Source organism: Cheilinus undulatus, linkage group 22 (genome assembly GCF_018320785.1).
Source record: "Cheilinus undulatus linkage group 22, ASM1832078v1, whole genome shotgun sequence".
Taxonomy (NCBI): Eukaryota; Metazoa; Chordata; class Actinopteri; order Labriformes; family Labridae; genus Cheilinus; species Cheilinus undulatus.
Window position 1 is genome coordinate 21,933,339 of NC_054886.1, and position 27,574 is coordinate 21,960,912.

The 27,574-nt window shown below is 39.3% G+C and overlaps 1 protein-coding gene across 6 annotated transcripts in view; it reads left to right on the forward strand.

Annotated features, from left to right (window-relative positions):
* Nucleotides 1–27,574, forward strand: part of LOC121504175 (serine/threonine-protein phosphatase 2B catalytic subunit alpha isoform) — a 104,948-nt gene that overhangs the window by 19,692 nt on the left and 57,682 nt on the right. For all 6 annotated transcript variants that reach the window (XM_041778825.1, XM_041778826.1, XM_041778830.1 and 3 more), the window contains exon 2: nucleotides 24,167–24,367. In XM_041778825.1, the coding sequence (XP_041634759.1) occupies nucleotides 24,167–24,367 (201 nt within the window). The remainder of the gene's footprint in view (nucleotides 1–24,166; nucleotides 24,368–27,574) is intronic.

Consider the following 27,574-nt stretch of genomic DNA (forward strand, 5'->3'; position numbering starts at 1 on the left):
TCTTTTAGATGCTTTATGAAAGTGAAGTTGGCAGACAATGGATGTTAGCTGTGTAAAACATTTGCTGTCTTGTTTTGTAGCCAGCAGTGAGCAGGGCAGGGACTTCTCAGACTAACAGATGGTGTATACAGTACAGAGATATGTGGCTGCACAGTATAAGACTGAGCACTACATGTGATGTCTTCATAAAGCCAATTTGCCCTGCTGGAAAAAATAAAGTGTGTTTTGAATCAGAAATCTGATGTATTATATATTACAGCATATGCTTCATGCCTCTGTATGCACAGAGTAAAGGGAGTGCTTGTAAAATTTGTGACTTTACATACATTTCAGCTGTCTAGAACAACATGTACATTCAGTCTTTTTTGCTGTAGCTTAGCACAAGACTGTCCCCATTCTGTTATGATATCTTGGCCTCGGACAGAAGTTGTTTTTATACACAAACAAGCAAACATAAAAAGTCTCTGACTTATCTTATAAACTGACATGCTGGGCAGTGACCAATTTCTAAAGAAAAACAAAGTTGTAACTCTCCAGTGTGAAAGCTGATTTGCCCCTAGTTGAGACAATAACGCTCATTCATGCTGCCAAACAACATTGTTGCTTCTGCCCATTTTCTAAAGCATGCAAGGGCAGCTGCTCCATTATTTTCCAGAGTGGCACAGACTCTCACAAATGGAACCGGATGTTCATCTTAGTTTGTTAGCTGGAGAAGAGGGAAATGAAGGCTTTTAGCGTGATGCTAACACATAGTGTTTACCATTATCTTGCTAACATAATTAGCACCAATCGTGCAGTAATTTAAACAATTAGGCATGTTACTTGTTGGTGTTAATTTTGAAGGACTTTTTCTTGAGAGATGCTTAGTTAGCTTCTTAGCATCTTTATAATCTGCAGTGCTATACTTTTACCATCAGTTGAATGTCAGATGGATTTTTTTTCTTGTAACTACAGTGTAAGGTCTGGTTGTTGCATAAGCTTCCAGCCAAATTTCAAACATGTTCGAAGTTAAATGAAGAATATTTTATCATCTTTGATGTATTAGAAAGAGAGGGCTTTACTCTCTTGTCTATTTCTACCAGCTATCATTAATGACATGAGAAAGTACAAATCGAGTGTGTAGTGTTAGTTCAGGCAGGCCCTGGAGATGATTGACATCTCATGCAAACCTTTATCAGCTGACGCCCAGCTGATTTGGTCTAAGCACGCTATTGGCTAATCGCTCTCATGCTGCCTGGCTATGCTCTGCTGCTCTCTGCAAGCTGCTCTCCTCCACCCCAGCTCCTCCTTCATTCTATTTCTGACTTAATCAATGTCTTTCTGTTGTCAATGACGCCTGCTCTGCTCTGGGGTTATTTCCTGCTTCTTTTCCTGCCTTATGCTTTCCTTATCTGCATAAGAACAGCAGAAACATGTGCTGTTTCTGCTTAATGCATTCCGCATAGGCTCATGGAAAGGTAGGGGGATCCCAGAACTGCAACACTGCCAACTATAGATAACAGCAATAAATTGTGATTAATAAAAGCTAATAAAGCAATATTTATAGGCACAAATCATGTGTTTCTTGGCAAAGTGGTCCTGACTGAAATCTGTTTTTGTCTGTAAAACTTTAAAATACTGCTATTTATCATCAGTAGAGACAAATATAACCCACAGAAGCAAATTTAGCTTCACTACATATGGCTGCCATCCTTGTCTGGATTAAGAATTAGTGGCACAATAAGAGAAAGTTGCCAAAAAAAAGTTTTTTTTGTTGTACCTTGGATAGAATAATTGTTGAACCAGATGGTAAGAAGAGTCTCCATAAGAGCGGCAGTAATGTTCAGCAACTCTTTGCATTTTCTACTTATGTTGGTTTATCAGTTTCCAGAAAATGTGTGTGTACCTGTTACTAATGTAATGGTAATAAATCAAGGTCACAGACTGAGGTTAAGGCTAGCTCTACAGGGGAACATACCAGCTTTCACTGAAGAATGTAGAAAAGCTGAGCCACAGTGTCTGTACACCTATGTGTATGTACAGTGAAGGAGGCCTTTGACCACAGCAGAAGAGAGGCTGGGTGGGAGTGCAGCCTCCCCTCAGGCAGTCAAGCTGTCAAGTGTCCTTTTCTGAGTCCTGAACATACTCACTGACCTGATCCTCAAGGAAGCATGACCTTTACTGGCCCATTTGACCCAACGGAATCAGGGGCATGACCCGCTCTACCAAGCAGCACCTAGGGTTCTCTAAAGGCCTTGGCCCTTACATACGCTCTTGTCTTTGATTGGATGCTGACGGCAGAGATGGCTTTTGTATGTGATGCTTTAACTGCCTTTTAATCTGGTGGCTGCTAGTAAAGCCTGCACAGATGGTGCCTTCAGCATAATACTCTGCTAGTGAATTTTTTGAAAGTGCTTTCACTGCAATATGGAGGTCAGGCTGGCGGCAGAGAAGGATGATTTACTTACGGTCACTTTTGGCCCAGAAGGGTTGCATAATAGCAGCTACTTCAGGGGTTCCGTCACAGCTTCTCCTGATATATAGAGCTCCTCCAGGGGGCTTGGCATGGCGAGACGAGAAGCGTGTATGTGCGTGTGAGGTCGGTGAGGAGTTATATCCTCTGCTGACTCAGAATTCTTTTGGTCTTCAGAGAAGTAATTCCTTTGTTGCCCTCCCTTTCTCATATCGCAGCACCGTGCTTGTTTTTTTGCTTCTCATTCTTGGCAGTCAGGTGTCCCTGCTGGCAGGAGAACCCACCACACCCACGCAGTCATGGCCTAGATACAGACATGGGCTTCAGAGATGGGCGTGGGCAAAGGGGAAAAGGAAGCTATGGTGAAAGGAAGGGGACTCTTAGGGGCCTTGTTGTCTTGGCAAGAGAAAGGAGGAGGTGGCTGGCTGCGCTGTCCCATTGCCTCACCACCTGTCTGCAGAAAAATCACAGTAGGGCTGCCAGAAAAACTCCACCGTGGATCACTTGGACACAAAGTCATGAGGCCAGAAAGATGCTTGTTGTGATATTAGGTGTTTCTGGAATACTTTGTCTTTTTGCTATCTTATATAAAAATATTTTTGCCTTATTATAGTTACGATTACTTAAAATTTTACTTGCATGTCTATCTCTCCCCTGTCCTTTTAACACAGCATGAAAGAATGCTTTTCCACATATGTGACAAGGCTATTCTTGTACGTCCTGAGGATCCAGTCCACAGATTATTGCAATATCACAGGGTGGTATTCTTTTGAGGCTGCACTCACACGAGGTAGTGTATGCATTCATAGCCAAGTACTTAAGTCACAAGGTAACCCACAACTGAGAGGAATGGCAGTATGGATGGTGTGGGAATTAATGATGAGGAATATTATCTGCAGTTCAATCAGTGTTTTATTTGGGTCAAGTCTAATGTTCTCCGTTTACCAACTGCAGGTGCAAATATAGACTGGCCTCATCCCCTCTGTATGCGTCTAGTAATTGCATTCTAGAAATGCCAACATCTCGACTGCCAACGAGCCCTCCTTGGGAGGTGCGATCACGCCTGTTGAGGCATATTATCTCAGAGGCAAGCTGTGAATGAGTGCACGAAACACTGAAGTCAGTCGCAGTTTCTGGAACATAAAATAATCTTTTGGTTTAAATTAACATATTGTAATGCATTAGATAGTGGCTCAGGAGTCAGATAATTATCATTCACCTAGATTTCCACTTTGCCACATAGGGTGTGGTACTGCAACTTAAGCCAGGACTTCACCTCCTTCAGTATGTGTTCCTATTAAGCCAGCATCATATTTATAATGATCAAGGTATCACGTGTGGGTGCCACCCTTGATTATTTTTCAAACTCTGTTTTATAAAAATATAATTTGCCTTGATACTTAGAGCAAATGTGTTCTGAAGCTGAAATTCCTTTTCCCTGTTCTCTTCAGAGAGTGTTCATGTATGGATTAAAATATTTATAAAGGGATGGGAAAGCTGGAAAAGCTTGTTACAGTATGCCTCCTGACAGTTTGCTGTAGCAGACAGTGAAAAGGATTTAGACAATAGGTCCAGTTACTACATTTAAGCGTTATCACACAGAGGGCAGTGCTGTTGTATTGTAATCAGCATGGCTGTAACAGAAGCGTGGCAAAAATTAGCACAACAGCACGACCAAGAGTGTGATATTGCTGTTATGCAACAGTTCTACGAGTGGCATGTAGTTGTAATTAATAAAAACAAGATAGTAATTTTTGTTTAATAAATAGTAGGGGTGACCCGGAATAGTTGGGGATTCGACAATTCGATTCGGAGGAGTCTGATTCGACTATGAACGTCATAGTCGAATGTTGTTATGTAACCAAGATCGCACCATTCTGACTACATGGGGCTGCTAAGCCTGAGTTTCCGTTAGCCGGCATTTGCTGGTCTTTGGCTGGCATAAAGGGCAGAAGTCCGGCAGATGAAATTATAACTGGTCAAAATGTCCGGCAGAAAACATGCAAATGACCAGATAAGTAAATACTGAAAACTTGCATATTATATTTTGTGTAACCTAGAAGATATGTTGCGAAAATGCATTAATATACACTAAAAGTTGCCTAATCTTACTACACCCACTGTCCTGCGGTGCTGGTGTTGTTTATCTCCTCAGATGGCAAGCACATGGCTAATTATGTATGCACGATGACGTCAAAGCAAATCTATCTCTCTGCGCGTGCTCGGTATTGCTGGGGACTATGCAGGGAAAGTGGGAAAGTTTGACCAGAGCTTTCTCGTAAAGCTGAATTTTAATCTAAGTGAGGTTTTCCTGGTTAACCAAAGGCTTAATATCATCAGCGGTATGGAGGGATTTTATGTCATCACTGCGAGTAATGGAGAGGCTGAAACAAAGGGAATTGTATAGCTGAGCGTCATAAACACCAATGCAGCAGCAGAGAGAGAAGGCCTACGTTGACCAGAGTTGTAGTGGACTTTGATAAACTACCTATGACCAATCCTCATGTAAAGTTGGATTGAAGTCAACACAGGATCACATCGTCCAGAACGGCATGGACCGCTTGGAGCTTATAACGAAGGCTCTGTCTCTCTTCAGAGAGGTTACAGTTATATCATCATGAGGACTGATATTAGACAACTTACGGTAAGACTCATTTTTCATTTGAAATGTGGAGTTCTAACACAGTGTCCAGTTAAGAGAGCACTTTTGTTATGTGTTTGGATGCTTCGTTGTTGTTGTTGAAGGATGGTATTTGGCTGTTGTAAGCTGCAAAGTTATGATAGTGGTCAATGTGCTAACGGTGCTGATGTGAAGCTAACTGTTGTTGTTTATGTGTTTAACGTGGGCGTATATTGTGTAACTGACTGCGTGTGTAAGGAAAAGCACGCAGCTTTCATTTTGATAATTTTAACCACTTACACAAAAAATAAGAGAGATTTATGTGTTTTGCTTCTGTTAATACAGCAAAATAATGTTAAAGCAAATGTCCGGTAGTTGTTGGCCAGAATTCTTGAGGACTGCCGCTCATTTTGACCAGGGACAAGAAAGTCTACCGGAACTAGCGACTATTAGTCGACTAAAGGCAAAATCTGATGAATCAGATTTGACTATGAAAATCCTTAGTCGAAAACACCTTTAATAAATAGTTTCGCTACACCAACACAATCAGTTATACAACTTGAGTGACGCTAGTTTGCTCTCAGTGTACAGGAATCAAACATTAGATTAAAAAAAAAAACTGAAAAAGTATGTAAAAATTGGTTTTAAATTTTAGGGCTGAACGATTTAGGAAAGCAATCTAATTGCAACTTCTTTTCCAATTTAATATGAGATTATTTTCTGGGTTCCTCACCTAATCTTTTTTTTTTTTTTTTTTTTGCAGTATCGCAGAATCAGATATTCTGTGATATGACCAACACAATTTTGAATAGGTTAAACAAGGGCTAAATGCTTCTGAAAAGATATTTAATTGGGAATGTTTTATTTCGTATTGCAAATTGGATTTCAATTTTTGTAATGAAGGGAATGATCATTTTTACGCCATTCTCGTTTTGAGAGAGAAAAAAAATACAAAAATAAAGAAAGTAGGATTTTTTTGCAAACTATTTTAAGAAATTGAAACTTGAATGTTTACCTAATGTGTAGCGTGTCGCATTTTTGCTGCAAAAAAAATTGTATTAAACTAAAAAAAAAAAAATAAAAAAAAATTGCAGCTTTTGCAATTTGAAAATTGCAGTAGGTCATATTGCGATTTAATCTACATTTTGATTTATTGCCCAGCCCTATCAAATATGTACAAGCACTTTTAAGTATTATTTTATACAAGTCAGTGTGCATTCATAGTTGCAAGGTGTGCAAAAGGGTATAAGAATGCTGACTAGACATGTTCAGAGTATAAAATGTGCAAGGATGTGGACAGATTTACATGAGGTAGATACAAATTTAAGATCATTGATTAGTGCAATGTGCATATGAGCTAAGGCATTTTACCACAGTGAGCTTTTGAACAACATTTAAGTACAGTGAATAGACTAATTACTTGCAGAATTTGTGTTACAATGAATAGATAAAATTTGTATTTAGTATGGTCAGTAGATTAATTAGTGCATATGAGGTGAGGCATTTTACCACAGAGAGCCTCCTTTAACTGTCAAGCTACAGTGAATAGATGAATTACTAGCAGCTTTGATTATTGTAGATAGATTTAATCAGTAATAGGTAGATTAAGTTGATTTATTGTTGCAAATATCTGTATATGAGGTTAGGCATTTTACCACAGAGAGCCTTCTTACAACATTTGTGTTACAGTATATAGATGAATTACTTGCAGTATTTGACTACAGTAAATTGCCTAGATCAATTAGTGCAAATATGCATATGAGATAATGCATTTATCTGCAGTGATTTAAGTTACACATAACAGAGTAATGAGTGCAAATGTGCATATGAAGTCAGGCTTTTACCACAATTAGCTTTCTTACAGTAACTCACAAACAGTTAAAACTCAGCAGCAGTCATGAATGCCTCTTATCCAATCAAAGAGCTTGATTGATAGAGTGACATGATTTGAATGGGCAAATTAATGACTTATTAATGTTTTAAACATCCCTGTAAAAGCTGTCTGATTTCATGTGGTAGTATGTTGCGATTCTTGTGTTGTACTCTCACATAAGGATTGAGTTTTATATGCTGGATGTGAGGCTAATGAAGTTTTCTAACATCTGCTCCAGCTGAGCTGCAAAGAGTGGATCTTTATCGCTTCCAACCACTCATCCACATGTCACTGCTCACTCTCAGAGCACGCCACCAACAAGCACGCTTTGTTAAGTGGCTGCCTGCGTACTGGCGAAGCCCTCCAGGGTTAGTGGGGACATATGTTCTCGATGGACCTGTGTCGTCAGTCCTTCCCCGTACAAGCGCCAGTTGACAGCATGATGGAGAGTGATGGAGGACTCGCACAAAGGTGGTTCTGTGCACGTGCAGGGCCAGGTTTTTTTGTCCAAACACGCACCACCAATCCCCCCTTTAGCAGCATGACCTTTTCTGTTTACCATGTGAGGAAAATGTTGAAATAGTAGCTTTGAAGGCCTGTGGAAAGATGCCATCATTGTGTCAAAGAACAGACACATGATAGCGCAGACCTTTAGGGTAGCCTGGTTTAGAATTTGATTAATGAATTGGGATCATTTTTCTCCATTTGTTTTCAAAAGGATGATATAATAGTCTTAAATTTTGCCCTGTGAAATTCTTGCTCCCATGCATAATGTGTCAGGGCCTGAAGATAAAAACTGAAGCAATTAGCATGTTGCATTTTGGCATACTTTACAACGCTGGGGATTACTCAGTAGAATATGGCTATGTTACTGTCAGGCTAGTTTATGCTACAGGTTCTGTTTGCATTCAGCCGAGCACGCACCCATAGCACCCCGTCTTCCAGATCCTTTCAGCCTCCTCCATTGTTCCGTCTCCGCCATGCTCCAAAGCTGATTACAGCGCCTTCTCTAATGAAAGCTAATCCTGTGTCACGGCATTGTGGAGGAGGAGGAGGGGGGGCAGGACTCAGCACAGCAAATCTAGCAGGGGAATGTCTTCTTCAGGGCCTGTCAGAGTGGCTTTCAGAGGGAATGCCAGAAAGTGTTAACATCTCAGCAAACCTGGAAGTCTTCGAGGTATTTGGGGCTGAGATTGAGTTTTCCGGTTGTGGCTTTTTGGCCCTTGAAACCTTACTCACATGTCGGCCAAAACCGGTTAATGCCGGGAATAATTCTCCTGAATAATATTTAGCACATTCATCACAGCCTCTTGGTAGTTGGACTTGGTTTGTCTAAACTACTTAAGTGTTAGTACCAGTGTTGGTTGGGTTGGTTTTTGCAAAATCATATATTCTGTATGAATTAGTTAGTGTAGCAGGGTCGTTGCTTTTAAGAATGTCCAAACAATGTAAAAATGTTGGTGTAGTAGTATTTAAATACATTTTCCCATAGATTTTAAACCACTGTATTTAACAGTATTAAGCCAGATATCAGATTTGTATAAGGAATTGAAGGCTGGCTATTATCACTCAAAATGAAAGGAACAGAAGCACTGAGTACTTTATAACGAGACTGACAAGAAAACTATGATGTTGATTCATGTAGACCGGTCTTGTCATGTCTTGACTTGTAAGTAATCACTAACCGAGAAAGAGACTAGAGTATTATAAAACTAGAGATGCACCAGTTCCTTGTTCCTTCCCAGAGATGCTGTACTCCTCCCATGCTGTCGACCATGAGAGAAATCAGTTTTTCTCTTGCTCGATTAAAAAGAAATCTTCTCTGAATAAGCAATAAGGTGTAGTATATTGCAGGAGCAGGAAAAAATCCATTCACTTAAGTATCAGGATTTTTTTAATCGACGATTTTAAAATGTGTACATTTTTCCAGGGATTGATAATTGTAATGCCATATCCATTTCTCTAAAAATAGCCTAGAGCGGCCAGGAGTTAAAATTGTTTGATGCTAACAGACAGAAGATAACAAGAGGCAAGTTGTTGTCTTGTCTGTATTCAGTTTCATACAACTTTCACAATAATAATTCAGCCAACAATGAACCCTAACATCACAATACCCCTGCAGACACATTATAAAAGCCAAGAACATAGATCTAGATACATAGCTGATAAGCTTATTTACATATATATATATTTTTTAATCATTTAATTTTCCATCACCAGTTTGACCGCGCCGGGTTACGCCAAGCGATACCCAAAATGGTCCTGCCCTTGCGCAGAGCCCAAGTGCAGCGCGGTGATGTCACAGTATTTCGTCATCACTTGGCAATGCCTCACAGACATATCTAAGTAACACCCGCTGCACCAAACTTTGAGATACTTGCTGGATTACCAATAGAAGAAGGAGAAACTTTAAAGTAGAAGCAATGGCCAACACTTGAACAAAACAGTACTTACTGAAGTGCAGCTATTTAATGTCATCAACTCAAAACGCAGAGTCATCAGCTCTACACGCACCCTCAAACACCCATTTTCTCAAATAATCCATACTTTATAGGAGAGGAAAATAAAGGTAGATGTGTTTAAGTAGACACATAGGTTTAGTCTTAGTCTTTCTGAAGAAATGACAACATTTAATAGTGTGACTTCCAAAAAGGGCTTTAGAAATGATGTGACTGTCTAGTTTCATGGCCAAACTCACCTGAGACGAAGTTGTGTAAGGATGATGATCTGTGGGGCACCAGGAGTCAATTCTAAATAGAATTTTTGAGTGAGACTGAAAGGTTCTCTTTCCCCAGTATACTTTTTTCCATCTTAACTCTTGATGCAATATTTTTTATTGACTGATCTTCCCTTTTTCCTGGCTCATGCACCTCCCCCACTCCAGCTCCAAATCCACTATAGCCATTTGTGATTCAGGTCCCTGGCGACCTCTCACTCTGTCATTGATTTTCTCCATTGATGACTTGCCACATGCCCAAACTCAAACGAAAAATACAGGGACATCCCTTAGGAAAAATGCCCATCCACTCCCCTAAAATCACAGCATCGTCCGCCTACTACCGTCCATCAGTCCTTACATCCATCCATCCCTGTGTTCACCCACGCCAGCCTCCCACGCTACCGCCCTCACCTCACTAATTAATCAGAGACTTAGTCAGAGTGCCGTCTGAGCAGCGGTGCAATTTGATCACCTGCTGCTGCTAACGCTTTCCACATTTCTCATCTTGGATCTGTTGAGCCAGCAGCAGGATTAACGTTTGCCTGTCACTCACTCTCACTCTGCTGTCGCCAGGACCTCTGAAACACCGCTATGGGCTATTTTCTGTCAGCACTCGATGCTCTTTGATAACCCTGACAGCCATGGCAGCATGAACGCAGGTCTTGGGTGTATTGTTGGCTTGTTTAGTGTACGACCTGTCTATCTTAATAATGAGAACCCCTAGATAGCTGTCAATGTCGGGTGCATCTGTGCAGACAGGCACGCATGTTATTGCAGTGAACAGCTGTCGGATGCACATCACACTCTTTTGTTTGCATTCCTCCTGTACATTATTTTGTACTGCTGAGATGTGCACGATAAGGCTTCTGCTCGTATTTTCCAGCCTTGGATCAAATCGGTGCCGAATGTAACATGCTGCTGGCAACTCATTTTTAAAGCCAATATTTTGATGGATGAGAGATTAAGACTGAGACTCTACAGCTCTGTTTCCCTGGCAACGCCTTTTACTCACTTTTATCTAATATCTCTCCTGTTTGTTGATGCAATGTTAAAGCTTATATCACTGCTGCAGATGATGATGGTCAGCGATTCTTAAGAGCAGAGGAATACTCAACCAGTAGCATTCAATCAAAGTTTTTATCTACACACAGACATGACAGTGATGATTCAACAGAAGAACGATGTAATAAATAATCTGTAAATTAATATAAAGGAGCAGTTTAAAGAATCGTTATTAATCATGGCGCAAGCTATTGTATGAGAAATGACTAATTCAAGATAAGCAGCATTTGTGTGCACAAATGATTAAACATGTTTTTCTATACCCACTGGGCTCTGCAGCGTTACTTGTCTTCATAGCAGAATGTCTTTGATACAGGTCTCCTGAGCCCTTGTTGACAGTTCTCCTCAGTCTCTTTTTCTCTCGTCTTTTTGTCTGTCTGTCTCCGGGAAGGTGAGTGTTGTTTTCTCCGCTCATCTTCCACAGAGGTAACTACTCTATTTCCATACTGCACACATATACCAGGCGGACTCAGAAGCACTGAGCTTCAAAGCTAAGCTCCGCTAAGCGTTTTCCTTTCGGGGCCGGCGTCCATCCCTGCTAATGCATGGTAAAGAGGTTCACGCCAATTTCCAAGTGACCTTTTCACCGTTAGCCCTAAAGCTGGGCACTTTTTGAATCTCTGGTCCATACTCATTGGCCAGATGGCAGGCATTACTGTATATGTTCTATAGGATGATTTCCATTTAAATACATTTTCATGAAGTATGTCATAATATTGGAAAACGAGTACTTTTCCTCTTTTGCTGTGGATAACAGATGTGCCAGTTAAGCTGTGCAGCTGTACTGGAGCCAAGGTTGAATCCAGCCTTTGGGCCTGATGAAATCTGTTTTTATATTCTCCACATCCCCATTTTCCTTTTAAATTTTCTCTTTAAAATTGATGAGTTTTGTCATTTATACAGAATATGTTAAAGTACCTGTTTTTGATGTTAATGAACACAATTTCAAAAATGCACTAAATTTGATTTAAGAAAACTTTGCACTTTATTATTTAAAAAAGAGGATGATGTAGCTATAGCCACTGCTTAACAAGTGCTGAGGGTTTTTTTTTTTTTGCTGAAGTTCTCTTTGTTGCATGATGCACTGATAAATATTCTACTACAACAACTACTAAAATACAGTAAATGCCTCCATCTATTTGATCTCATGACTCTCAGTAGTTTGAAATTTGCACTAAATACAGATAGAAGTGTTGAGTATCCTGTTTGTAAAGTCCTTTCAATATATTGTTACCAACTTGCCAAACAACCACTCCATGACAGGGACTGCTGGTATGAGCGGACTTGTCTGGCTAAGCCCTCCCTTTCTTGTACAATAAAATTGAGAATAATTTTGAAATTGTTTACAAAATATTGCTTGAAATGATGGTGGAACTTAGTAGGGGTGCATAGATGCATAAAGGTAGGAAAGGAGCTGCCAGTGCTAAGGTCTCCCCTCTGTCTATTGCAGGTGTTTATCTGTTGTGTTCAGTGAGTTTAATGCTGGCATCTTGCACACCTAGCAGTAGATTCAGAGATTTATTGTCGGACGGAAGATGCAACTTATATGACAAATGCTGTTCTCTTTTCTTGATCATGAGAGAAAATGTTGCCATTGTGAGATTTTTGCACCTAAAGATTTGATGAAAAACATCTGTATCAGCACTAGCCCTGGTCTTTATTACAGGTGGATCTCTAGAACTAAGAGTAGCAGCTGATTCTATTAGTGACAAGAAGAACACAGTTCCTATAAATAGTGCTCATCCCCTGTTATTGAGTTTATAAATCAACCATGGTCAACATAATTTGGCTTTTTGACAAAATAATTACAAAAACCCTCTTTAATGTCAAAGTGAAAACCAGTTTCTACAATGTAGAGAACATAACGTAAAATAGGTGATTGCATAAATATTCACCCCTTTTAAAGTGACTGACCTAATTCAACAGAGGTCAAGCTAACTGGTGCTAGCAGTTTCACTGTTAGTGAAATGAGGATCACCTAAGAGCAATGGATGTGGCTTAAGTGATTTTAGTATAAAGAGACCTGTGTCTGGAAGGTTCATTCACTAGTTAATCAGTATTCCTGGCAACCATTACACTATGAAGGCAAAAGAACACTCTAAGCAACTCAGAGAAAGGTTATTAAAAAGTATCGGTTAGGGGATGGATCCAAGAAACATCCAAGGCACTGAACATCCCCTAAAGTTCAGTCAAATCCATCATCAAGAAATAGGAGGAGTATGGCACACGTGTAAATCTGTTTGGATCAGGCCGTCCTCACAAACTGAGTGATTGTGCAAGGAGACTAGTGAGAGAGGCCAACAACACACCTGTGACTATTCTGAAGGAGTTACAAGCTTCAGCAGCTGATATTGAATCATCATTTTGCTGATGGCTGATGATTGTAAACATGGCCAATATTGGCTGATACCAATGTTAAACCGATTTATTTCATTCAAACGAAATGCTGTATATTAACAATGATGCTGACTCAGAACTTCTTGTTTACACTAGTTTCTTATTAAATGATCAGTGATAATATTATCGTGCCATCTTTAAACCTAGTTTGCAGACATATTTCCCTTCTTAAATATAGTTTCAATCCTTTAGATGATATAATATAGCATTGTACCGTTGACTGTGGGCGTCATTGTGCAGCTAGAACTCATATTGTGTTAATTGTATGTAAGGAATGCATTATTTCAATGAAGAGCTGGCTTATGAATTATTGATTGACAGCATTATAGGCTTTCTGGATGGCATGGAGATAGAGGCGGGGCTGTGGAAACACTGAGACACCAATTTCAGTCCGGACATATAGACATCTTGTTGATGTATCCAATGTGTGTGTGTGTGTGTGGCAGGCCATACTGCAATTATCGCCTTGTGAATATAATGCATTGTATAGTTCGGCTGCAGCTCTTTGTTGTCAGCAAAGATGGCCACATCTCTTGCATTATGCATGTCAGGTAATCAGATTCGAATGGACTCTGTGGTAGTGTAATAATGAAGCGATGGAGCTGCTGCTAGATGACATTTGAAGTTGAGGTGCTTTCGGATGTACAGTGTGTTCTTTGTTTCCTCCCGCCTACAGAAGCTCATGCATTCTGTTCGTCTTGGACTCCTAAACATATCCCCTTCTAATTGAATGTTGTTATGTAATTTAATTAACAAACCCTGGCTATCAGTGGAGTAACTTGCACACTCTTGGTGCTCTATTCAACACTTGGCAGTCATCCTCTGTGCATGCACACAGTTGATGCATCCCCACTAAAAGGCTTCCAACTGGGAAAAAGTCTTAAGTGTGATTTTGAAAATTTTCCCCTGTTCTGCATGGTCAATAGTAGATTTATCTCATGCATATAATAAAACCACATAATACCATTATAGTAAGGCATTTTCTCTAATTTCATGTAGTCTTTTTAGGTGTTTTTTTTCCAGAGAAATACTGCTCACACTTAGTTTTCTGGTCTTATCATATTACAGGTTTATTGGCATTAAAATGAGACTGCATCCAGTGCAACAAAGGTGTGAAATAACAGAAGAATTCCCTGTTTTTGTGCTTTTTAGTGCTAAGTATTACAGTTGGAGTAGGGGCTTTTCAAAGGCCTATGCAAAGGGCTCCCTTCTGTTGCTACAATCTTACCTTGCTCTTTTTTCATGTACCATGTAACCAGAGAGTGAGTTTTCATCTGATTAATTACACAAACATCTTGCTGTCGCTGCCAGCCACTCACCTTGCCTGAGGATAAAAAAGCACAGCAGCAGCAGCAGCAAATGGATTGGCTGCAGTGATGCTGTTCTGAGAGACAAAGGAAGCAGCGTTTAAGATCAGTATCATGCACTGCCACTGCATTAAAACATCAGAACATGCAGTCAAATTACTTCTGGTATTCTATGCTTTGTGTGAAGCGACCTCTGTTGCACTCGCACATAGTTGTGAAGTCTTTGTTCTGCCTCAGCTTGCCGTTGGTCATGCTGAGGTTTCCACTGGTCATGCTGAGTCTTAAGGAAGGAAAATTGCTGCACTGGTGGATGTAGACAGTGACAGCAAGCATCTTGCATCATGCGCTGTCGCTGCTTTCTTTGCGATTCATTCGGCATGAGGCTTTACATTGAAGGATTTCGGTCTCTGGCTGTGGAATTGAAAGAATTGATCACAAGTTGTTGCTTTTCCTGCCAAACAGCCTGCAGTACCTGTGTGCATTTCAAGGAATCCATTCGATTCATCAATGCCCACTCATTGGCCACCGTCCCAAACCAACTCAGGCTATGCTGACTTAAAACTGAGTCAATTCAAATCACTTTCATTTATAAAGTGCCAATTCATAACAAAAGTCATCCCAGGGCACTTTTCATAGATATAGCATGTCTAGGCAGTACACTTTATAATATTTGGAAGGAATTTGAGAGCTTACTTTCAATAAGCAACCAGGGCAGCCATCGCTTTCTTTTGGTGTCGTGCAATGGAGTAAAATGTTCTAGAACAACAGTCTACCGAGGCTCTCAGTAGACTTGATGTCCATATAGTGAGAGTTGGGCTTTTTAACATCAATTAAAGCGCAACTTACTTATTTGTAACATGTTTTAAGTATGATTCAGATTCAGAGAGTATTTTTTAGACATTGTTGCTGAAAATACGCAGAGTAATCCCCCTTTTAGTTTGTGTAGTATTATTACTTGTGGTATAAATAACCAGCTTCATCACAACACAACATTCTATGGTTTCTCTAAATCAGTGGTTCCCAACCTTTTTCCTTTGGCCCCCCTATTTGTATCTAAAAATTCTAAGCCCCCCAGGACCCACTTGGAAAAATAAACATCAATTTTAATTGTTTACATCGACAAAATCCCAGCATAATAGGCCTACAGTACATACACTTGTTCTTAACAAAAGCTCTGTGTACAGACTACCCATTATCACACTGGTGTTTTAGGGCCACTCTTGGAAAGAAAATAATAAAGGTTCTGTTCATTTTCAAGAAAAAAATTCTCAGGTTTAAAAAGTTGTACATTTACAAGAAAAAGCTTTCATTTTTATAAATCTAAAAGTCGTAAATGTGCATCAACCAAAACTTTGAATTTTTGATATAATAAAGTGGAAAAGTAAAAAATAAAGCAACTGATTTCAGTTTGGTTTCTTGTTCATTTTTTACTTTACAACATTTACAACACTCAAAATTTGACCTGGAAATTTTAAACTTTTTTGTAATTTTCCAACTTTCTAAACTCTCAATTTCTTTGTTTTCTTGTAAATTAACAATTTCATAATCTTAAAAAAATCCCCCAAAATTTGGACTTTTTTTCTCAAAAGTTAATGGATTCTTTTTATTCTTTATTTTATTATGTCGTACATTTCGTTTCTAATCATGATTTTTTTTTTTTTTTTTTTTTTAAATATACGCACATCTAATTTTGACAATGTCAGAGCAGACAAGGTCCTGAACACCCCCTGAGATCTTTGGTGTCCCCTTTAGGGGCTCCGGGACTGCAGGCTGGAAACCACTGCTCTAAATGATACAGTATTTGCCTGCACTCAGGGACCCTACAGATCCTTAAAACAACTTAAGTCTTGAACTGGACTTTATAGATTTAAGGCCACAAACAGTCTTATCTTTACTAGTGAGTGGCAATTTCAATCAATCTTTTTAGAGTGTATGTTATAATTAATATAATTAATATTGTACATTGATAGAAAGAGGTGTTTAATGCACTGCTAATTATCTAATTTGGGAATTTTATGACCAAATAATCTCTTTGTCCTGTATCAGTTGAAATTTCATTTAACAGTGATTTTAATCAGATAATTCGGCTTTTTCCAGCATACAGAGAAATCTCACATGCCTTTAGTTTTTGACTGTTTGCTGTTTGCATATTATGGTTTAGCTCAGGTCTTTAAGAAATCTTGAATTTGATTCTGAAAAGTGTGTAGGAACCCTGTGTAATACAAAGCATGGCTCAATATGATTTTGATGTTTTTAAATTTTCCTTTCATGGGCTTGTGACTGATTTCAGACGACTCATTTACCCATGCAACACAATGAGACACATTTTACCTAGCAATGCCATCCTGACTGGTTTTTAAATATATTTTAATAAAAAAACAATTTTTAACAAAATGGAACAGAGCAGTATGTATGAATTAAATGACAAAAATCTCAGTTTTACTCAGTGAGAGTGAACAGTTGTGTTTTTTTGTATTTACATTCTAAAATGTTGCTCACACTACTTTCCGACAGCTGATCAAGCCAAGTAGGAAGGTGTTTTGTGGCATTTATAGACATCTTTGCTGCCAGATCAGAAGAAGCGGGCTTGCACTCTATGTTCTCCGCTAAACGAAGCCAGAGGTTCGCTCAGTGAACACTGCAACAGTCTGTCTCACTTTCTCCAATTAAGCTGATCTGTCCAGCACCATATGACTGCACACCTCCCGCTGTCTCGTTCCTCTGAGAGCTCTGAACTACACCAACCTGAACATTTCAAGCTGCCTGTTCTCCCCCCACTGCTTCTCAGCGGTTGCAGATGCACTGTGCACGGCGGTGCAGATTTATCAAGAACACCTGAAAGTCTGCTGTATTTTGGAGTAATTTTTCTTCCAACAAATACTGCATGAACAAAAGGGACAGCAGGAGCTGATGATCTAAAGCTTTGCGAGTTCAAGGATCATCCACCAAAGAGGGAAACTGTTAAATGTCACTATAAACCTCGCTGACCGGCACGAGACAGTATTAAATAAACTTTAAACTTTATTTAGCACACCCTCCAGACATCCAGAGGATTAGCTACCTCTTAGTCTTTAAACCTAATGGCTGATGGATGGCTTTAATTTGTATGTTGGAAATTACAATGCTAATCTGAGACAAATCACCAAGCAAAGTTAAATCAGACTCCAGCCTCTTTTCCTCCCCTCTCTCTCACTCTCCCTCTCATCATTTCTCTCTCATGCTTGGTTCGAGGCTGCAGTGCAATTTTTGTCGTTACGTAACAGAAGGGAACAGAGAAATGGTAAAACTAATGAAGGCAAAAAGCAAGCGGCTAATGGAGAGCGTTTTTCTGAGTCACACTTGGGTTTCAGGCAGATCGCCTCGGGTCATTCTGTGCTTTCACAGTTATGAAGCTGTGTATGAAAGGATGGGTGCACAGGGTTATGCGCAGCGATCCGCCATTACTGTGTGGGAATGCTCTCGTACTGTTGCTTGGCAGGAAAAGGGTGGAGATTTTTCAGGTTTTTTTAATGCTTCAACAGTCTGCAGCCAATATTTAATTTCTGCAACGATGACACTATTTGACCTCTGCGTTTAATTCCTTGTTAAAATACAAAATTGATTTTTCTCTCCTTACTGAGGTGTCGATCCACAGTCTTTCCTCAGCTCAAAACTTTTTTAAGTCAAGTTTTTTTTTTTTTTTTTAATTGTGTCAAACCTTCTTATTCGGTGTACCATGTTATTTTTAGGCAGGACTGGTTGGTACTCCTGTTAATAAGCGGCCTGTTAGAAATTCCATAAAGGGAAAGTTCACAGTGTTTCCATTGTCATGACACAGGAAATAAAAGGGTGATGTGTTGAAAAGGTTTCCAGTCTGCCAACAACCACAGCTTTTAAAAATAATGTTATTCTTTAATGTTTGAATTTTAGGATGTGTAATGTTTTGTCACTTTAGTGGAACAGATGTGGCTCAGTCAAATCCACTGCCACTCTGACGGGGCCAACTGCTGTACGATAGCGGAAGCATTTATTTCTGAAAAATGCTTCAGACATAACTCAAATAAACAATTTAGGGGTGTGTGTATAGCTCAGCTGGTACAGAGAGTCCTCCATATTTCCTGTCTCTCTTTAGCTGCCCTGTCAAAATAAAAGCAATACCTCTCAAAAATAATATATTAAAAAGAAATGCATTTTTAGGTCTTTAAAGTCCCTGTAAAATGAGTAAAAAGTCTGCAAAAGTCTGCTTTGTTGTTAAGTTGCAAGTGAAAACACTCTATTTCCTGATGTTACTCTTAGAAATTAAAGTCTTCAATGGTGATTTCCTTTGGAGGCTTGCGACAGACTTGACAGGAACAGAATACGTCTATTATCGGTTTCTTATTAAACTATGGAATTGCCATACTAACAGAAATGAGGGATTGAGCTGTTGCTGCTTGTATAGACACAGTCACAATCTGCTTCTTTTAATCATCCGGGACTAAAAACAAGTAAAATATGGATTAAAACACACCTTCAGCAGGTAAGATGTTTGATCCTGCTGCACCTGGTTAAAGTGAAAAATGCACAAGCGCTGCAGCAATTCGCCTAAGCCCTGACCTGACGGTAAACTATGGCCAGAGCAGAGAGACATAAGTTAGGGATCAAATTTACTGTTTTCTGGCACAAAGCTTCCTGTTATGATACTTGTAATGACCCGTAGACCACTGTGGCGGGTAGATTTAGGAAATTAAGTGACCTCAGCTAACAACAAGAGACGGATTTTGAAGCCGAGAATGTAATGTCTAACCAAATGTATATCGCTTTTTTTGGCAGAACTGTATTTGTAGTTTTATCACATTTTTATCTATTGTAGTAAAGGGTCTGGATCAGAGGACAGACACAGTATCTAAAATTTGTCAAGCATTCTCATAATCTTATCAAATCTTTGTTTATTCTTTGCGAGCAACTTCAAATTTGATTGGATGTCGTCTGCTCTGGCCCCAGAGATCCACCTTATATGCCTGCTGACACCTCTAACTTCACCTTTCTGACTATAGAGTTGTCAGTTATTAGAATTGGGGCATGTCACTGTTTGGAATAAAATTTATTGAAAATGTGAAGAGGTCGTGAAGTACCGTGGGCTTCTGTAACCTGGCCATTGCCTCACAGCTGCTCAAGAGAAGCCAAGGGAGAAGCTGCACTAGGTTGGCACGGTCTATAGAGCTCTGGTTAAATTCTACTGTAACTGTGGCATGATTGGTGGTGTGTTTGGCACACTGGACAGGAGAGAGCAGGATGGGGAGAATAAGGTCTAGAAGCCGTAGTGAGAGAAGCCAACTGCTAAGCTAAGCTAAGCTTAAGTAGTTATAAAACAACAACAAGAATGCTTGTCACTAGCCTGTTTACAGCGGTAAAATAACAGTGATCAGGGGCAAGTACAAGTACTACCGCCTTAGCAGGGACTTTTCAGGAAGTGCATAAATTACCCCAGAAATAAGAGCTTTTCCGAAACTATTCCCTCCACCCTTCCCCTATGCGGATCAAGTAACGACAAAGAATAGAGGAAAGAAAACTGGCTATCAAACAGGAGTTAGCTACAGCGGCTAACATGAAAGAGCTGTTTCATAGCACAAGCTTGTTAGTAAACATCACATCATCATGTGATCTCTTACTCCACAAGATTTATTTGGTTGATCATATATCACTGTAAAAGCATGTTTAGAATAAAATGAGGGGTTTTTTTAAGTTGAAGGGGTGCAGCTAGCCTCAGCAAAAGACACCTCTAGATTTGTTTCCCTTTATCTAGCTAGACAACACACTAGGAGGTCTGCAGGACTGAATATTTGTGATATTGATCGTATCCACTGCAGGTAGAGCAGTTAAATTGTGGTTTAAAAAATCACTGTTTTGTTAAGTGTAGAGATCATACTAAATGTGTGTAGACATTTTCTTTTAAGTGTAGCGTAAAGGTAATTTATAACTGTTTAGACCTAACTTTCCTCCATTCCCATCCATCCCTAATGGCTCTCCCACTACTTCCTGACCCTCAACAGACATTCTAAATCAGGTGACTGCAAACAACTTACAGGTGTTATAAATTATATCAATATTTATATTTCAGTGCATGCCTTAAAGCCTCAGCAGGTGTAACAAATAAATTCATGTTTGAGTGTTTAGCTTGAAGCCAGTTTTTATACTGACTCTGGGATAAAAATGAAGAGGATTTGAAGAACCATTAGAAGGTTAATGGTTGAGAAAAACTGCAAAAATCTGGAGAAAGAAGTGAGAAACATAGAACTGTGAAATACTGCCAGGATTTGTTTGTTCACCTTATTAAGTGCTTTTTCTATATTAACAAAAAAAGCCTCTGGGACATTGGTGGTACAGCTGTATTATACTTGTTTGCACAGACTTTTCTTTTACATTTCTATCTTGGGATGAAGGTACTTGGCTGCAAAGTTATATCCAAGGGAGTACATTATTAAAGAGAAGTTAGAAAACCACAGGACTTTTGGATGACTTTCTTTCCTAACTAATTATAAGAATATGTTTTAGCAGACAAAGTTGAAAAAACTCTGTATAGTCTGATAAAGTCTGAATTAAAGAATGGCTTGGTTGTGGTATAGACTGCCTAGGGACTTTACTTGTCAGAGCAGTAATGCTTAATTGGCTAACAGAGTTAGTATAGGAAAACACTGTAGCCTACAATATCGTCTGCTGTATCTGAAGCAATTTAATTAGATAAATACATCTTATATTAAGTTGTTCATGCTCTTATCTTTATTGAATCCATTGTGGCATTACCACGTTTCAGACTTTTGACCCCGCTGTCATGTCTGAAGTGCCGACCTGGCTCTTTGCTCAGGTGGTAAATGCCCTTAAAACAAGCTCATAGTAGTTCACATGAATGTTCTCACTGTATGTGTCCAACCTCACAGGGTTCAGAGTTGCAATTTGGTTCAAGTAAAAAAGCCCCAAGGCTCTGGCCTGGGGCTAGAGTTGCACAGCAGGTGCTCAGAGGAGGCCAACCTGGGGCTCCTGTGTAATACTACCTCTGATGGGTATTTCTGAATGTCCCACATCCTTTAGTGGAGAAATGACTCTGAGATTTTTTCTCATAAATTGTGTAAAGCAGATCACTTGCTTTACTTTGTTGAGGCAGAATTTATGTAAAGAGACAGTTGGTCTCAGACAATAGGGGAGCAAGATGTAGATCAGTTTTCATGGATGGACACTACAGGAAAAACAACCTGCTGAATCTGTCATTATTTGTTGTCATGCGGTAGGTCTCTTACCAGTTTGGCATCTTCTAGTGCGGGCCAGGTGGGATCTAAGGGTCTGCCTTAAACCTTCCCCTCTGAATTGACTACCACAGTATGGCCTTCTGAGCTCACTGCGTAGAAAAGGAGAGCACCGGGAACAGCAGAACATGAGCAGCACATGAAAACGAGAGATCTGACGGTGTATAGTGACAGCGGTTTGTTTACAGCATAGGTGAAGAAGATAAATTTCTTCTGCTATGGCGAATTTTCAGTAGATTTGATGTTGGGATGATACTGAGCATGTCGGAGCAGATTTATTTAGATTAGATGTGTGATGCATGAGCATGCACATCTGAATCATTTGCGTCATGTAGCATCCATGGGAACAGAGAAGTTTAAATCTCTGATAAGAATGAATTTAATCGGATTGTTTAAAAAAAAATTGCTCATGTAACTGCAGCTAGTGTCAGGATGTCAATTTTGGCTGAGCCACCAGCTAAAGCAGTTAGAGCCTATTTTCTATTTGATTATTTTAAAGCTAAGTCTCTGAAACATTTACGATACGACAGTTTTTATTTAATGCTGACATTTAATATACATGTGTGTAGAGCATCCTGCTCTTATGGTGCAAAATACTTGATGATAGACTAATGCATCCATTTCTAAACTCTACTGTTTTTTTTAATAGCAGAGGGAGGATCAATAGAATAAGAAAGAGAGTGGTAGGTACACATTTCTGTCTTGCAGCTTTTCTCATGGATGAAGGAATGATGGCCATACATCCATAAGAAATTGTGTGACTTTTACCTGGGTGAGAATTACATCCCTCTCTCCCATCAACACAAGTGAGCAGTGACCAGATCCAGACTTTGGGACTGGGCTGCCCAACTAGGGCCCAGACTTAAGCAGGGTGTAAAGGATCATTGTTTATTTACCCTCTGTCCCTACTAATTATATCAACCTTAAGACAGGACTATCAAAATATGTATTTTTAAAAAACGAATGTCAGACCTAGGGGAAACACTGTACTCTGCTTTCTAATTAGACTGATCACTGTATTTCATTAAGTTGTTGCTTGGAGGCATCTTGCACCTGGGTGATTACATCTGTAATAAATGCAGGAAATATTCAGGTTGAAACTCTTGAGTTCATTAAATCTGTAATTCACTGCTCGCCTGTTTGAAAGCTTTAAATACTGAGATCACAAACATTGCCTGTAACTACAGCAGAGTGACACAGATACAGCGCAGGTCTGATTACCACTGATGTCACCTTTGGGAAGTAAGGATGTTAACTCTCACACATACACACACATGAAGCCACCACCTCATCAGGATTTGCTTTCAGCTTAGTACGAAACTCACACTTGTATGCTATTTGTGAAGTCGGCAAGTGGATGTTAATTAAGAGCTTTTATATTTAAAAGAGTGGAGAGCTGCTGAATCAGAAAGTCCACAGGATGTCGTCTTTGATTATTCTTTTTTTTTTTTTGTTGCCTTTCTGTCAGTATTAACTTGTTCATCAGGGGGTTGTAAAGAGGAGATATTAACATGCTGGGCTTTTGTTTAGGCAGAGACCACTAAAAGTACCTTTTAATAACATTTTCATTTTAAAACACAAAGTTATGGCCCACTTGTTTGATGTCACCAGCTGAAATGTAGTATTACTGTGTAAGGGTTTCTGTCCCTTTGTCACCACAGTAGGATTTTCATTAAAAGTCTAAGGACTCATTTTGCCGTGCATAGAAAACGTGATCCATCTTTTATAAAGGCACTAATAAGGCTGCAAAGTTCACTGTTTTAAATGAAAATGCATGCAAACAGGATTCAAGCTTCTGAATGCATCTGTTGTATCCAAAATGATGCATTGAATTGCTGTGAAAAGCTGCCCTTATTAAACCGCTAATTATGGAAATTGACAGTAACAGAGATTTGTCGTGGATTTGGTTAGTCTAATTTCCATGATGCCTTCAAGACATCATTCAGCTCTGATTGTGACGGACAAATAAGCATATGCCAGAGTTGAGGTGATGCCTGTTTAAATCTAAATTATCCAATGTTGTTTAAACATGAATCACTGCAGGATAAACTCAGCCTCACATTATTTAAACTTTGATCTCTTATTAACAGCCTTTTATGTTTAGAAACATGACAGATTTATCTCAGTTTTGTTCTCCATTTTCAGAGTATAATCACTTTTGCTGTGAAAACTGTGCTTCTGTTATAAATACTTAAAATTGAATGACTCACAGATCATAGCAGCAATCTGGTAAATTGTCTCAGAGGGTGGGCTCTGAGAATGGGATTGAACAGTTACTCCTTCTCCTGCGGGAGTTGGTCCCCTGGAAGGTACAAAGTAGCTGCTACTCACTGTTTAAATGCCATTTGCTCAGCGATGTGGAATTATCTGTGAATCCTCATAAGCCTTTTTATCAATGAATGGTGAATCATAGCTCTCTAAAATATATATATAATGTGATATTAAAAGCTATAATGATGTTTATTTTACCATTGCAGCTGTCCCGTTCCCCCCAAGTCACCGGCTGACGGCTAAAGAGGTGTTCGACAGTGATGGGAAGCCCAAAGTGGACGTGCTGAAAGCTCACCTAACCAAGGAGGGCCGGGTGGAGGAAACTGTGGCACTGAGGCTCATAGGAGAGGGCGCTGCTATCCTGCGTTCAGAGAAGAACCTGCTGGACATCGAGGCCCCTGTGACAGGTTAGAAGTCTAACATGACCCATGCCTTTTTTCATAGTAGAACTGTAGAGCTGGTTGATAGGAAATCAATTTAAACAACTGGTTTTAATAACATCTTTTTCAGTGGTTTCAAAACAGAGGTCTGGGCACCCTTGGAGGGGGGCGCCAAAGATGCCCTGATGCTGTTAAAATTAGATTAAAACATAACGTATTAGGGCCAAGCTAAAAGAAGAAAATTTGAAGAGAATCTGTTCATTTTTGTGCAAAATAAGTTAATTGGGGGGGGGGGGTAATTTTAGAGTTTAAAACATGGGAACTTTACAAGAAAAATCTTGAAATTTCCAAGTTTAAATAGTATTACATTTTGACACCAGAACTCCGAAATATCAATATTTTAAAATCAAAAACTTTTATCAGTGCAAAAGTACAACATTTCAAAGAAACCATTTAAAAAAGTGGTTGGATGCAGTGCACCGTTGTAGTCATAGATAGTTCATATGTATATCTTTTGTCAATAACAAGTGTATGTAGGCCTATTATGTTGTAATTTTGTCAATGATATCAGTTAAAATGGATGTTTAATTTTTCCCAAGTGGGTCATGAGGTGGGTTAGCTTTTCTTAGGTATGACCAATAAAGGAAAAAAAGATTGGGAACCACTGATGTATTTTCTATCTCCAACCAAAAATGCTAGCATAAAATCTGTTATATAAATTGCACTGGTATATAAGACACAGTCAGTGCTTTGGGGGTCTCACAGAGGGAAATAAGGTTAGAACTGACAAATTCCATAGGGTTCTGCAAAGACCACAATGTTTAGTTTATGCTCAGCCATGTCTTATTATATTGCCATATTTTTCCACATGAGCAGATTGCAAACCTTCTTGCTAATGATATGCAAGTTGATCTCAGCATATGGTGAAAGTTGTGAAGTACAAACCCACAGCCTATGAGTCACACTACCTCTAACCCTCTCCTCATGTTTTGACTTTGATCGAGTCTTTTCAACCAACCAGAGCTCAAAAAGGTTTATTTACTTAACAGTGTACCACCTATTTCTTTAAATGCATAGTCATGACCCCATGAAGGAGAAAAGCTGTTAAAAAGTGGCATTGCCAGTGTAGTCAGCATCCTTATATAATTCAGCACATTTTCTGCAGCAGAGGGACTGTTTGTAAAACACAATGAATGGAGGCCAATTTTAAATTGTATTAAATTGTGTGAAGTGGGTGATGGTGGCAGCTGCAATTGTGGTAACGTCAGCATGTCTTTCAGAATTTTACACTGATTTACTGGCAAGGAAATGTGAAATTTAACAGCCAAACCTTTGAGCAGAATTTGTTTCATGTTGAACAGCCATCTACCAAGATGCAACTAGACTTGGAGAGTGGGATGGAAGGTGATGCAGAAAGAAAGAGATGAATGCACACAAACAAACAAGGGAGCAGCTAATACAGACTGAAGCCTACAGTGCTAATAATAATGATTAAATTATATGTAGTTTTAGCAGGACCAAAGTAATGAGTAATGAAAAAGACTGATCATATTAGTTTAAACTGTTAAGTATGTGTACTGCTTATGGGATTCTGATGCAGAATGATGATTGACTTGTTTTTATAGTTTCATAACTTTGGTGAGGATGCATTTAAAGGGAAAAACTGTTCTTGCGTGCAAACCTGAAAAATTCTCTAACTGGTCGTGGTCAGTCATCACCAGGACTGCAACTAGATTTGACAATTTGCAGAAACATGAAGGTGTTAGATTTAGAGTTGGATTTGAAACACACTCTCCACTGTCTTTTATAACAAGCGTGCAATGTTTCAGCCATGTGACAAATAAATTTTCTTAATTGAGTGAGTCATCATGTCCCCAAGTTGCGTGTTGGCTCTGCAGCTTGCCATTGCAGCGTGTTTTAATTTTTGATAAACAGGTTTAGTTGATCCAATTTGCAAATATTAACAAGCTTAATGGCACTCGTTTGGCTACTTCATGCTGTTTTAATGCTCATCTGCTGGTAAAAAGTAAAGCCTCCAATACCAGTTCCTGTTTTTTATTACACCTATTAACCATTGGAGTAAAAAGCATTTAAAGCTGTTGCATTTTCTGTCTACAGTTTATGGATGTTAATTTTTACAGTTGAGCACTTATTCTTCATGAAAAGCACCCTGGAGCTGAAGTCGAGCTCATTCATGGCTGCGTCTGTGAAGGAACAATCAGTAGTAGGAGGCTCACTGATGCATATGCACAAATCCAGAGCACCCATTGTTGTCTTTCTTCCTGGTCAAGTGCCCTGTTCCTCCATTAGACTTTCTGATGAGGCGTCTTTGATGTTTGTGTAATCAGACGCAGAGGCCCACTCAAAGGATCTATGGCAACCCATCATTTTTACTGATACGAGATCATTCTCATATTATGCTGCTTGAATGGCTGTAGTTCCTTAAATTCATGAATGCACCATGCTTTTTTAAAAACAAAACAGTGGTTCTCATATGCCTAATGAGGCCATTTTTATTGTTGAGAGACTGAAGTGTTACAAAAAGATGCAAACAGGTTGGACAACCATGAGCTATATTTGCAGTATTTATCATTGTGTTTGCAGACATATAACCAGTAGATTAAGATAATCCTGTTAAACATAAGTGGATTTTTGCTTATTTAACCATGTTTACACTGTGCTGAATTATTTAAAAGAAAGTACCAATATGAATGCACTATAGATGGAAGAATCAAAGAAATCAACACCTAAGACATTACAAGAAAAAAGTTCAATCCACAGAGACACAGTAATTTGTCAGCCAAACTTAAGCATAACTGGGGCTGCAAGCAGTACTGAAGGGCTGCACATGTCGGAATGTGTCGAATGGGGTGCTACATCAAACTATGAAATCAGCAGTTGAATGTGACGAGGAGCAGACCTTGATCCTACATGTGAAATCTGAAGACATCAGATGTCTGGTATGAGAGTTGCACATACTTCCTGTCAAATTTGCGAGATATTGAAATGCTAGAAATGCCATTGCCAGTGAGACATGCTTCAATTAAACATATCTGTGTTGTGGCCAATTATTGAGGCCTTTCTTTCAGTTCCTGAGCTCAAGAGGTTAAGCACAATAAGAGGAATGAAGATGTGACCCATTACTGTCACTTCCTGTTGCCAGTAGGGGGCTCTGTGAAGAGTAGGGCTGACAGCCTCAAGTCGATTGGTCGATTAATGGGTTGATGACCTCAT